The 13,636-nt window shown below is 45.1% G+C and overlaps 1 protein-coding gene across 14 annotated transcripts in view; it reads left to right on the top strand.

Annotated features, from left to right (window-relative positions):
• STAU2 (staufen double-stranded RNA binding protein 2) overlaps window positions 1-2,091 on the top strand; it is a 392,065-nt gene extending 389,974 nt beyond the window's left edge. For 5 of the 14 annotated variants that reach the window (XM_087420424.1, XM_004436284.3, XM_087420425.1 and 2 more), the window contains exon 13: window positions 983-2,084. In XM_087420424.1, the coding sequence (XP_087276550.1) occupies window positions 983-1,076 (94 nt within the window). In that variant the 3' untranslated portion in view covers window positions 1,077-2,084. Of the gene's footprint in view, window positions 1-982 lie in introns of all 14 variants that reach the window. The other 9 variants (XM_087420426.1, XM_087420421.1, XM_087420420.1 and 6 more) reach the window with 5 other exon arrangements.
• The last annotated feature ends 11,545 nt before the right edge of the window (window positions 2,092-13,636 follow it).

Below are 13,636 nucleotides of genomic sequence, written 5' to 3' on the forward strand. Positions count from 1 at the left end.
TAAATGAGTATATAAATAAACAGTATATATGGTCATATTCATTTCCTAGAATATGTCTGTGAAAGCTTTAACCTATTAAATAATTATTTCTTCATTTTAATGCCTTTGTTGGAAATATTTATCTGAGTTTTGTTGACTAGAGACACTTGCAAAACTCACAAAAGATCATTTTCCACTTCATACTGTTGAACATTCTCTGGCTTAACCATTTTCTGAGGTAAAAATTTTCACTCACGTTTCTGCCAAGCTGTGGGCACAACAGAGAGAAAAGAAAGAGAAGTCGAGAGGAGGCATTCCCTCCTGTTGGCTGGATTTTGGTTTTCACATTGTTACGTGAAACACAGCACACGTTGCCACAAAAGTGTGGCCCCCAAGGGCTGCAAAGGCAAAAAGGCAGCTATCATAAGTATTTCTGAAATCCAGCTCAGAGCTTTTTTATGATATTCAACATAAGGTTTTATCTGAGAGACAATTCTCCGTCTCTCCAGAGACCTAATTTATACTAAAGAAATGGAAAGCAATCGTATTTATGGAGTGGAATCCAAACTCTTTCAAAGCAGTAATAATAGCAAGTGAGATTTCAGAACACACACAGGAGATGATAATATTTTTAGAATGAAAAAAATAGATAACCCAGAAAGTAAGAACCAGGTCTGCTGATCCTACAGTTAAATGAGCATACATCAAAAACAGCATTTGGTCCATTAATATTTAAAAGGTGAGAGTGTGAGTAGAAAACATTTGGTAAACAGACGTGGCATTTTAAGTTGTCTATAGATTGGCAACCATTTATAAGCTAATTTAATCAAAAACATTTCCACATGATCTCATCAGTAGACTATCTGAACATAAATATTGTTGTTTCACTTTAAAATGTCACTTTTGTGGTGACCTTTGAATCCTGTGTGCCATCTGCTAATAAACATGTCTGAAGACGTGCAACCCTGGACCTTCAGCTCTTGTTAATGTATTAATCTTCCAGACAAGCCCAGCATCTGGGAGAGAAAGCGGACAATAACCAGACACACCCGGGCCCCATCGCTCAGGACTGCAAGAAATCAAAGCCGGTCATCTAGCAGCTCCCAGAACCAGGGCTGCCACCGCATCCTTATAAACCTGTCAGCACGCATGAGGGTGTCTGTGTTCAAGGAAATGAATGACTAATACCATTATTTGAGTCTTATGTGAAGACAACACTATTCTAACACAAGAGATAATATACATAGTACTGTTTGTTCAACCGGGGAAAACTAAAACTTTGAGCGTTTCCCTTGGAACTCGAGATCAGATCATAACTCATTTGCCCAGAGGCAGCGGAAATCTGATCCTGCTACTGGCGCTTAAAATAACAATTAAGGAAAAGTGTTAGAAACAGAGGTAAAATTTTTAAATGATTAATAGAGAAATTGGGTTTGGTTCTGTTATGATTGTTTTGTCGTGGCACTTGTGTTCAGTTATATTCTCTCTCTCTCTCGTTTTAAATAATGCTTGACGATTCAAAACTTAACCACTGACGTGCTGTGGAATGTGATGGTTGTTGTCTTCATATAGAGTCACACAGTGTCTCTTTTTATGCAGATATTTGTAATCTTCATCCTGTATCAATATGAATAACTTTAAGGCGCACTACTCAAAGACATATGCAAACAAACATGGTTTACATCAGGTCAGATATTTGATTAAAAAGATGAAATAATGTTAGGCACAACTAGTTCCAGTGTACTCCAGGAATTAAAAGACAAAAACAAAAACCACTTGTGGGTTTTGATCTCCATAATGCTATTAGCCACTAAGAAGGCGTCTTGCCTCTCTCTACACACCATTTCTCTGCGTTCCACGGTCTGTTGTGGAAATCACACCCACCCCATCCGTGTGTTGTAGCCACTCACTGTCGCATCAAGAGTGTTTTCAGTAACTGCCTCTGGACTTGGGACAGTGAGTAGGGTCAAAATACATACTGTACATGGCGGGGAAGGGAAAGCCTGTTGGAGGAGCCGGGAGAGCCTTGCCAGCTTTTCTCCAGCCACGCTCTGGACCAGCATGTTGGAATCCAGCGTGTAGCAAATGCAGTAAAAATTTGGTTGCTTTCTGTGTGAAGTGTTGTTATTATTGTTCTTTTCGTTCTCTTGCTCTCATCTCTTAAATATCACCTCATCCCAAAGGCCACTACCCAGCCAGTCATCCCACACAGCGGTGGCATTAGAGACCATCCAGGCTCCCTGTGCCACCGGCCGTATCTTTGAAACTGCAGAGCCGCCTCCCCGGTGACTCGGAGACGGGTTCCTGACCAGCCCACGTCAGCTCATTGTTCCGGCTTTCTCCTTATTGATTTGCCAACGTTGTGCAATGAGAAAACAGTAGATGGTCTAACTACTCGACGTGACAATAGGAATATAATTATGTAAGATTTCATAAGCAAAACCACCACAAATCATGATCTGGCTGACTCACACGCGACTGGAGAGTAAACAAACAGCAACATAAAGAAATAACTCCAGGGTTGTTTTTAATGATTACCACGTGGGGAAGTCCGCCAGCACTGGGAGGGCTGGGTGCCCTTGGAGGAAATAGGTTTTGTTACATAAAGCTGCGTCCTTGTGGAAATAACAGCACATTTGTGAAGTTGGGCTTTACAAAGGTAAGCCGAGTTGAGCAGTAAGGCCTGCTGCCCAGCACAAGGGCCCTAAATCCTTCCCTTAAAAGGGGACAGGCCCTCTCTTCCCCAAGGCCGTTACCACCTGAGGCTTGGCCCTGAGGGGGGGGGGCGGACAGGCCTTTGGGTAGCACTACTTCAGGCGGGATCTTTAAGGTGGATCACTTTACCAAATGCAATAAACACAGACGCCTCCCACAGCCCCCGGTCCCAGCAACACCAAGGCTGGCAGGCTGTGGGAGAGTGAGGGGCTCAGGGAACAAACAAAGCTGATCAGTGCTCACAACCCCCGTATCTGAAGCATTTGACTCTTGAGCTATCTGACTCGAGTCATCCTCAGAGCTGATCGATCCCTGAGGACACCAGAGTGGTGGTGGGGGCAGGGGGATGTAAATTTGCATAGATCTCAAGTTTAGTTGAGGATAGGATATTTCTTCAAAATTCCATCCCATCTACCTGCCTGAAGGGCCCAGGAGGGCCTTCCGATATTTTCCCAGAACTGCTGCACTTCCTGGGAACCGGCCGGGCTTTCCTTGGATTGAGTTAGGAATGCAAATGATGGGCGGCCTGCGGCCCCTTGCAGGGACCTGCTGTGATGCTCGTTCCAAAGCGCAATGTTATATATCATTAGAGGGGAAACCATTAAGTAGATTTATTGAAAGAATGTTTCTTCGGCACAAGGAGATCTTTTTGATGAAAAATGGAACTCATTATTCTTTAAAGGACACAGATTGACTTATCTCCTTTATCAATTACAGTGTCTGCTTTCAGCTTTTCTCAATCAGCACCAGGCTTTGTAGTCACTTCCCAGGGCTGAGGCCAATGGGTTTTATGAAAAAGGTTTGTTTTTACGTTTTAATTGGAAATAGAATATTGCACGTTGGAACTCTAACCATCCCTTTCCAGTACAACTTGCCAAAGATCAATGGGGAGACACCACCCATCAGGCTGTGACAAGGACATTCCTCCTCTTTCCTGGGGTGACCTCTCTGAGTGGTCCTAGCATTCTTCTCCGTAGCAGATATTCTCAACGGTGATCTTTTTTTTTTTTTTTTTTGACAGCTTCAACCAATTTCCTGCACCATATAATAAAAATAGATTAATGAAAAACTTGCCTTATTATACAGAGGTTTTCAGGACTCCTAGTAACCTTGGAAATGTGGTCCAGACCAATAGATTGGTGTTCAAATCCTGCCGCAGGTGAGTTATCACTGCAACTGCCCAGTGTCTGTTCTGTACCTTTTAATTTCCAAAGGCCACTTGTTATCCTTAGGGCCAAGAATGATAGAAAACCTAACAGTTTTGCACACAAAGCTAGTAAATTGTTGATGGCAAAATCATGTGTGAGTCTCCCAGAACCTACCCCATTGCCACAGAGGTACCTGATAAATGTATAAATGATACACTGAATAAATGAATAAATGGACAAATGAATGATCTATTAAAAGGATAGATAAACCTGTTGAAGAAATAAATTTTAAATCTCACTCCTGACATGACACAGAGATAGGCAGTCCTGATAATATATGGCATTACTACTAATAAAATTATTGTAGTTTTAACCCCAGGGGGACTGTGGCATTTCTTAATCAAAAACACAGCAAGTCCAAAACAATCCTCCCTTCAGAGGACATTGGACCCATGGAGACCCACTATCCTGCCCTCCCTCTTCCCATGTCTGCATTTATATCCCTTCCCTAGGCTAGCAGATTTAAGTCCAGTCCCCACCCCCAGATACATTCCTCTATTTCCACAATCACAGATACATGACTTCATGAAGAGGGACGTTGTATTATCTGTCAAAGCGAAGACTTCCTTAGACTCAGTCAAATCCAATTGTCTGTTTCTGGCAGACAGCACCCAAGTTCCATCTCACCTTGCCAAGACTCACTTAAAAATCGTCTCGCTGGGGAAGCTCTCTTCTTATGTTCTAACCTCTTAACATAACTAAAAGCTCCCTTGTCTGGATCCCTAGCACACTCTGATGTATGCTGGGAATGCAGAAAATAAATAAACAAATGAAACCACTTCACCCTAAAGAACCCACTTTCTAGTCAGAGGGAAAGACAGACAAGGAAATGAGCACTGAGAGTTGAGCATTCTGTTCTCGGAACCACTGCCTTGGAGCCAATTGTTCACCTGCTTGTCTCTCTCATTCAGCCACTTATTCACTCCCTCACTCATCTTACTATGCTTTGGGCACCATGCTGTATTCCGGTGAGGCTGTCAAGAGCCGCTGTCTGCTTTCGCTCTAGTAGTATATCTTATCTCACCTCCACCCACACACGCCAAATGTCCAATGACCGCCCCCTGCGCCACCACCCCCACTCCGAATACACATACACTAGGTTTAAAGCTGTTTAAGCTCACCTATACTCAGGAGGCTGATCCACTGAATTTGTTCCTCATTGTATCTCCTGGCCTGGGGACAGTGACCACTTTAATATGGTAAGTACTCAATAAATGTTTGTTGAGTAGATGAATGACCCTAAAAACCCTGCCATGATGGATTTACTGGTCTAACCAGATTGACGGGGCCCTGGATGCGTGGACAGAGAAGTCTGGCCTGCTGGATGGAGCCTCCTGCCTGGGAATAAACTTCTAGTTCTACTTCTGTTAACATGTAGCCTTGTGAAGTCATTTAACATCTTCCAGTTTCAGCTTTTCATCCAAAACAATAGGGATGAGAGTATACAGGAGTACATGGCCTATTTTTCAAGTGCACAAGTTGTGAAAGTAAGCAAATATTCCAATCAAAGTTAGTGGGTATTAGGGAAAGAGCTATGATCTAGGAGTCAAGAGTTTAGAGACCTAGTCAGTCACAAATGTGACCTTGGCAAGGGATTTAGCCTTCCTGAGCCTCAGTTTCCACATAAAATGATGGCCCCTGAGAGCATTGCAGCTCTAAATTTATATAAGCATTGGTACCTCTATTACTAGTGGTATGCTTATAGTCAAATTTTGTGTCCAATGTGTGAAATTTTTATCAAATACCTGCAAAGAAAATCCCACTCTTATGTCAATTAGGATTCTTTTGTTTGTAGGTTATAAAAGCCTATTCAAGCCACCAATGGGAAATTTGTTATACACCTACAGGGGTGTTTCTCAGAACCTAAGAGCAGAAATGCAGGCACAACCTGCAGCCAGGAGGCTGTGGGGAAACCAGGAAGCTCTCTTTCTTCCTCTCTCTCAATTCCCCCCCTCCCTCTGAGTGTCTGAATCATTTCTCTCTCTCCACACCATCTTCTGCTTCTCAAGGACCTGTCGTAGCAGAGAACATGGCTACCGATAGAACCCAAGTCTACAGCTGCCTGAAGAAACACTGAATCTCTCTCTTGATTTCATTCCCAAAGTCATAGGAAGGAACCCCTGTTTGGCCCACCTTGGACCAAGTGTTCACTCCTGGCCTCCATCGTACAAATATGGCTGCCACAACTCTACCCTATGGAGCAGGGCAGAGTAGTCATCAGGGAAGAATCACTGTGTCGTGAAACAACCCATGAAGTATTTGCCACGACTACTTCCCATGGGGCAGGGCTCATCATAATCACGTGCTAGTTCTTACTGTCAGATGTAAACAGTGAAGCTTAAATAACTGAGGAACAGCCTCCCAAATGTCATAGATTGGCCTCAGGTTTGTGAAGCCTGTACTGTTTTGTTTAATCCTTTCAGTCTTCTCTTTTAAGGGCCTGATGAACCTCAAAGCTATCCTGAATGAGTCATAAAACTTCCTAGGAGAAAAAAGAAAAACTCTCCAGCGATCCCAAATTAGTATGTTTTTAAAAGCCTCGTTTCCTTCGGCACAAATAAGGAGAAATTTGGGCAGTAGAGTGGTCGTCCATCCTCAGTGGTTTCTATAGAACAAGAAGACAGCAGGCCACTTCCCTGCTTTTGTTATTCTGAGGGGATTTTAACTGTAAGGAAATTTCTGATTCTTACAACTGAAGTGGGTAGAGATGGAGCCAATCTTGGTCTAATTTTTTTTCAAACTTTACTCATAAATTTTCAAGGGAACCCAAAGAAGGGAGGAGACTTGGTTATTTAAGTGGGTAAGAGGTGGCAGACAATAGAAAGAATCAGAAATTTGGACTTGAAAGTAAAGTTGGATGAGGAAGCCAAGCTGCACTGGAGAAGAATGAGGAAAGGGAAAGTTCTGGACAAGGCATTCATGACTGGAACAGACTGTATTCCCTGCAGGTAGGTCTTTAAATGAATTCAAAAATCTTAGTTTTCAGGAATGAATTCAAAATCTTCTATTTCCTCTTGAGCCTGCCCCTAAATCTTCTACATGGGTAGCATTTTCCAGAAAGGTGTTTGGCCGCTGCTCCTTCCTCATCCTCTGAGTGCAGGGGAAGGAACTAGATCCCCCTTCACCAACTCGAGATGATTATCAAGCTCCCAGTTTCGGCAAAGACCAGGCCTGGATGGTCTCCAAGGAGAATTTAGCTGATGGGTTGTCTCTGATATCAGGGAAGGTCAGACCTTTTTTTTTGGCCTGGAACCAGAGTTGCTTCCACGGTCATCACAGCATAGTTCAAAACAGCTGTTTAAGTGTTCAGCTCCACTACAGCCACTGTCTCTTAGGAGGAGTAGACACCACTAGCCTGAAAACATCTGGCTAAACATACCTTGCCTTCTAGTTTCTAACCTTAACCAAACTCTAATCTATTAATCAATTAATCAGCAAATATGGATTGAGTCTCCATCCTTGAGTTAGTCATTGTGGGGAACTAACTCAACCGTAAAGTCAGGTCTCTACCCTCAAAGAGCTTCCAGTCCAATTGGGAAGATGAAATGGCAACAAGAGACTGAAAGAAAATGCAAGAAGACAGAAATAGCACTTCATTAGGAATTGATTTCAGCTTCTCCTGCTCCCATAATGCTTACAAGAAGCATTGTAGGGAAACTCAGGCCAATGACCCAGGTTTTAATATGAAAAAGAATATCTACCCTGGATTTCTGCTTCCCTTAATCTGGTGACCCAGGCTGGCCAACCTATAACCAAGGTGCTGTAGGAATCCAGGTTGCATGTTGCCTTCTTCTGGGGTAAACCACTGTGATAGCTGAGGCTTTATGAGCCACCATCCCATCCACGACCACCACCTCCACCACCAACAACCTTCCCAACTACTGATGTACAATCCTGATCCACTTTTACCGAGAAAGCAATGTTGGGCATGGTTGAGAGTTGTGATTCTGGAGGCAGACTGCCTAGGTTCAACTCTTGGCTTTCCCACTAACTCCCTATATATATTTAGTTAAGTTACCTTAACTTTTCCAAGCCTCACTTTCTTCAGCTATAAAGAGGATGGCAGTGTTGTTATGTGGGTTAAATAAATTAATTTTATGAGTTAATATATGTAAAGTGTTTTGAACTGTATATGGCACAGGGTGAGTACTTGATAGACATGAGTTATTATTGACCAAAAGCCAATCAATGAACTAATCAATAATTATTGATTAACTACTGTGTGCCAGGTACTATAAGTAAGTGCTGAGAAGAGAAAGAGGCCAAGATGAATAAGGTATAGTCCTGTTTTGCATCATGGAATTTTGGTTTCTTAAAGGCAATTATAAAACGTGCACACAAATAGATATTACCCCAGACTGAATGTTCTCAGAGACCTGGGGCGGGCAGCATCTGCAGGAAGCTCCTGTGGGCTACTCAGACACTAGGATCGTCTTTGAGATGGCTTCTCCACAAAGCCAAGCATCTGTGGCTCCTAATGCCTCTTGGGACTCATTTGGTGAGAATGACCCACAGGTCAGGGAATTATTTCTGACAAAGGGATTACACATGTCCCTCACTCCTCATGCTGCATCTCTTGTTTTAGACTCTTCAGGGAGCGAGGGGAAGAAGGTAGAAAAAACATATCAGTGACCTAGAAAGGTACACACGGACCCAGAAGTCAGGGAAACCAAGGCTGGTGAGGTGCCTCTGAAATACCAGACCCAAGCTGGGCTTGACTCTTGTAGGTGTAAGTTTCTTGGAGGTAAAGAGAAAGAACTGTAAATAGCCCTGTCCCTCCTGGCCAGTATGGAAAAAGCAGCTTATCCCTTCTGTTCTATCTGGTTACAAATATGCCATCGCTACAATGGTCCTTTTACATTGTTTCTCAGTATACCACCCTGAGGAAGAGAAGTAGAGGCTCAGGAAGTCCCACATGGTGGGTAATAAAAGTTATTTACAATGGAGGTGAGGTAATGAGGATCTGAAGGAGGGAAGCAGCAGTAGGGAACAAGAAGAGGAAGCATAAAGAAGGTAGATTCAACAGGCCCTAATCACCAAATGGATGTAGGGGTGGAGTGAGGGACACCATCCAGGCTGGCTCCGGTACCCTGGCTTGGGGAGCTGGGTGAATTGCAATACCATTCATTAAGATAGGGAATATAGGCAAAGAGCAAGTTCATAATGCATTCAGTTCTGGATTTGTCGAGGATCAGAGAGAGATCTTCAACTGGTAACTGAGGATGTAGTTCAAAGATCAGGAGAGACATCTAAGTTGAAGAGAAAGTATTTGCGAGCAATAAGTGATAATCAGTGATATGTGAATTAAGAAGATCCTCTAGAGAGACCATGTAAAACAAGGGAAGAGGGAGAGAGCTGGGGCAAAGACTTGGGAAGCACTAACATTGAAGGCATAGGCTGAGGAAGAGGAGCTTATGCAGGAGTCTGAGAAAGAATGGAAGTGGTAAGAAAAGGATGGCCAGGCGAGGATGGGATGGTCAAGAGTGGCCATTGCCACAGCGGGGAAGTGAGGAGCAAGAAAAGACAGGAAAAGAGCCCATAAGAGCTGGCATCAGGAGGTCATGGATGACCTTTGACAGTCCTGTTCAGGAAGGAGGAGGAGGAGGATGCAAGGAAGGGCAGCCTGAGTCTCCTTCTGAGGGGCTAGACAGCTCCTCAAGCAAAGTCTAAGTCCACTGTAGATTCTTGATATACTAGTATGCTAGATTTAAGGACTCTATTGGTACAACTTTCTAGCGAACAAGTTGGCAATGCATATCCACATATTCAGTGAAGAAAGGATGCTGCTGTCAATAATCTATGCCCACTCACTGCCCAGAGATGGTGCCTGCTTGGGTGCTATCAGTGCGGTAGTAGGAGGCAGTGCCCATGGGAACGTGCAAACTAGCGAGTCTCCTGGGGATCAGTGTGTTGTCCAGCGACCTGGGACTGGGGAGTGTGTTGGCTGCCTCTGAAGATGGAAGAACTGCAGATGGGCATTGGGTGTCAAGCGTGTAGACGCGCCCCACCAAGGTGCTCCCAGATGGAAGTCCCTTCCCACTTTGGCAGTAAGCGTCTTTCATTCTGGTGGGCTTGCGGTCTTAGCTCTGCCTGCTTTTATTCCCCTTCTGAGGATATGGCTTCTACTTCAAGAGAAGAGCCATCATGCAGATGGTACTGGTTTAAACTCCAATGGAAGTCGGCCTGGTGTGGGGTCCTTGACAAGGGCTGTGCAGGGGACTGAGGTTGTGAGGTTGGGGCTTGGGTGGGCACAGTTTGGGATATGTTGACTTACATGGAAAGGCTATAATTAGGTTTTAGTGATGGATTAAAGATGGCTGCAAATGATCACTCTCCATTGAGTTTATTTCCCCTCCCCTTGAGTCTGGGCTGGCTAAATCAATCAAATCTGGCGGAAGGGACATTGTGCCAGTTCTAGGCCTAGCATTCTGGGTCTAGCCTCCTGCTTCCTCTCTATAGGGTCACTCCCTCTTCTGACTCTCACTCTTGGAACGCAGCCACCATACTGTGAGAAGCCCAAGCCACACAGAGAGGCCACAGCCACATGTAGGCACTTTGGTCAATAGCCTTAGCTGAGCTCTAAACTGACAGCTGACATCCACTGCCAGCCGTGTGAGTGGGCCATCTTGGATGTTCCAGCCCAATAAAGCCTCAGATGACTGCAGCCCAGCCACCATCATGTGGAGCAGAAGTACCACCCCGCTGAATCAGTCAGCCCACAGAATTCTGAGAAATAATACAAGAGTTGCTCTTCTCCATCACTAAGTTTGGGGATGGTTTGTTATGTAACAGTAGATAACTGAACAGTTTTCATTCATCTTTTCCACAGACTTGAACCCAATGCTGGAGTAAATTGGCAAAGCAAACCTTAAATTACCCGTTAGCTTCCATCTCTGCTGCACAGAATCCGTCCCACAATTCATTACAAGTGGCAAAATAGGGCTGGCATTCTCTTTCGCCTCTCTCTGTCTCATTGTCATAGTTGCACACAGTGGAGTGAATGTCTCAGGCATGGGGTCGCAGCACAAAAGGCCTGGGAAAACCCAACTGGAGAAGAGGGGGCTTCTCCAAATGAGTGAGCAGAGCCACTTGGGGCTGGGGCCATTTTTACACGGCGGTTGAACACAGCACTCATGTTTTATTTTCTAGTCAGTCTCCATTGGAGAGAGCCAGATGCCAAGACTAGGTGGGCCCAGATGGTGAAGTTCCCATGCTTTCTTGCATTGAGGGCTAATTTTCGTTATATGATATGACACTTGATCACAATAACCGTGAGGCTGTGGCTTTATTCAGCACCACTGATTCAGGTCTCCCAGGCCCCCGGTCCACTGTGAGCCCCATTCAGCCCTGCAGCCCACTCCAAACCCTCTGGCTGGCATTAAGCTCGATTCCAGAGCCCCATGACGGGCTATCTCATGCCCTTTACTGTTGCTTCATCTGTAGTGATTTTTCCTCAAAATTTCAGTTGTAAGCTCCTCAAGGGCAGGGGCCATGTTTTGGATCCCAGATCCTGCTAGTCAGGTCAAGAAAGGATGACAAAAGCCTGAAGCACACTCCTTTTTGTTTCATGGGAACCCAGAATCAATGCCAATTCACTAGAGAGTGTGGTCCTGTGACCAGGGCTCTGAGCTTGAAACAAGAGTGCCTCAGAAAGTTCCAGTTCAGCTACACTGGCCAAAATTCCACTTTTCATACTGGGTTGTGATAGTTATTAATAAGCATGCTTAGACTCTTCAACTCAGATGAATTTATTTATAACAGACAAAATTTGCTTAAAGCTCACACTACTGTTATAACTCTTTGTCTTTCAGATTTAAAGTAATTTCTAGCATGATGGTTGTACTGTTTTCATATAGTCCGGAACATAAATGATAACAGGAAGATCCGATTACTAGGAAAAAAATAAAATTAAACAAGGTGGTCTGTGGTGAGTTATCGTGTATGGAATTAATTTCACATACAGGTTCGGATGATCTCATAAATTGTTCTTTTGGTTGGCAATTTCACCCTAGCCTGCTAGATTGAATTATTTCCTTGTAATTCAGACCCCCTGTGTAGTCTGTAACGAAGAACACATTGTATGTCTTGGCCAGCATGGTGGAGAGGACAGATGCACACAGTTGTCTGAAAGCCATCAGCACTGAGCTCAGCCACACATCCCTGGGGACAGTCGATGATATTGTCAACAGTGCATTGTTGCAAAATCAGAGCCTGGAAGAGGGGGGATGACGGACAGAGATGGGAGGGAATCCCTAGACAAGTGAGTCTGACACGGGTGTGTTTACACTATGAGATCTGTTTCGGACAATGTGGCTCAACACCCATAGAACAATGGGACGCCCCAAACTTCTATGGCATCTCAGAAAGACAGTGGCTCAAGAGACCAATCGTGCAGAACCCCAACCACAGAGCAATGACTTCTGTGATCTGTCTTGGAGGAGCAGTCGTCACGTATTTGGAGGACAAAATGGCTTCTTTGGGACCAGAATCTCAGATCCTTTAAATCTGGTGGAGAGGAATAGACATACAAGAGAATGGCTGTGTGGCTGAAGTGTCTCCTTTTGACCCTGCGGGGCTCAACATAGCACCCTCCAAAGCTGTGTCCTCTTTCCTCTAGGTGATAGAGGGGGCAAATTCTACTAACCAGGCCCAGAGCCAAGCCTGCCAAAGGCTGACAATGACCTGACCTCCGACCGCCAGGTCAGAGTCAGCTGACTACGCTGTATCATTTGCTCCCCCTCAAATTTGCAAGTAAAATAGCCATTTAAGATCTATTGCCTCTGGCCCGCCCCGTGGCTGAGCGGTTAAGTGCGCGCACTCCGCTGCTGGTGGCCCCGGTTCGGATCCCGGGCGCACACCGATGCACCGCTTCTCCGGCCATGCTGAGGCCGAGTCCCACATACAGCAACTAGAAGGATGTGCAACTATGACATACAGCTATCTGGTGGGGCTTTGGGAGGAAAAAAAATGTAGGAGGATAGGCAATAGATGTTAGCTCAGGGCTGATCTCCCTCACACAAAAATAAATAAACTGTTTAAAAAAAAAAAAAAAAAGATCTATTGCCTCAGCAAAGACTGCGGAAGCTGACCCAGAAACCATCTTTGCAGCTGAAAGCCACTGCCCTGACTCCTCCATGACCAGAGGCCGCACCAGCGGGGCCTGCGTCTCCACTGCTCACTACAGCCTGCCTGGAAGAGGATTATTTGCTGTGCTCCACTCCCTTTGTTGGGCTGTGAGGTGGCTCTAGATTAGGTCTGGGAGCTGTCAGCACATGCCTCTGAGAGTTCTCTTAACCAGCACTGTAGAAACCCAAACTTTACTCCGAGAAAAGTGCTCCAGGGGACACTGCTATTGACAGGGTGACCCACTGTCTCCGTTTGCCTGGGACAGAGGCTTCCTGGGACACGGGACTTTCAGTGCTAAAACTGGAAATGACAAGCAAACCAGGCCAGTTGGTCCCCTGCGCTGCCAGGGTTCATGCTGTAGGCGCAGGGGAGAGGAAATCGCGAACGTTCCTACAATTCCACACAGGCTGCCCGGCCACCCCGGGAACTTGAGGCATTTGGTCTCGCCACCACCCAGCATGACTAAATCTGAGATTTGTCCCTCGGAACCTCTTGGAGCCGTTTCAGCACCCATGTCTCCTAATGCCAAAGAGAAAGAACTGGTGTGCGGAGGCCCACAGGAGCTCAGGCTATCCCCCCGTGGTTGTGCACTGCTTCCCTGAGGGTGC

This window comes from Ceratotherium simum, chromosome 31 (genome assembly GCF_057802395.1).
Source record: "Ceratotherium simum simum isolate JZ-2026a chromosome 31, ASM5780239v1, whole genome shotgun sequence".
Lineage (NCBI taxonomy): Eukaryota > Metazoa > Chordata > Mammalia > Perissodactyla > Rhinocerotidae > Ceratotherium > Ceratotherium simum.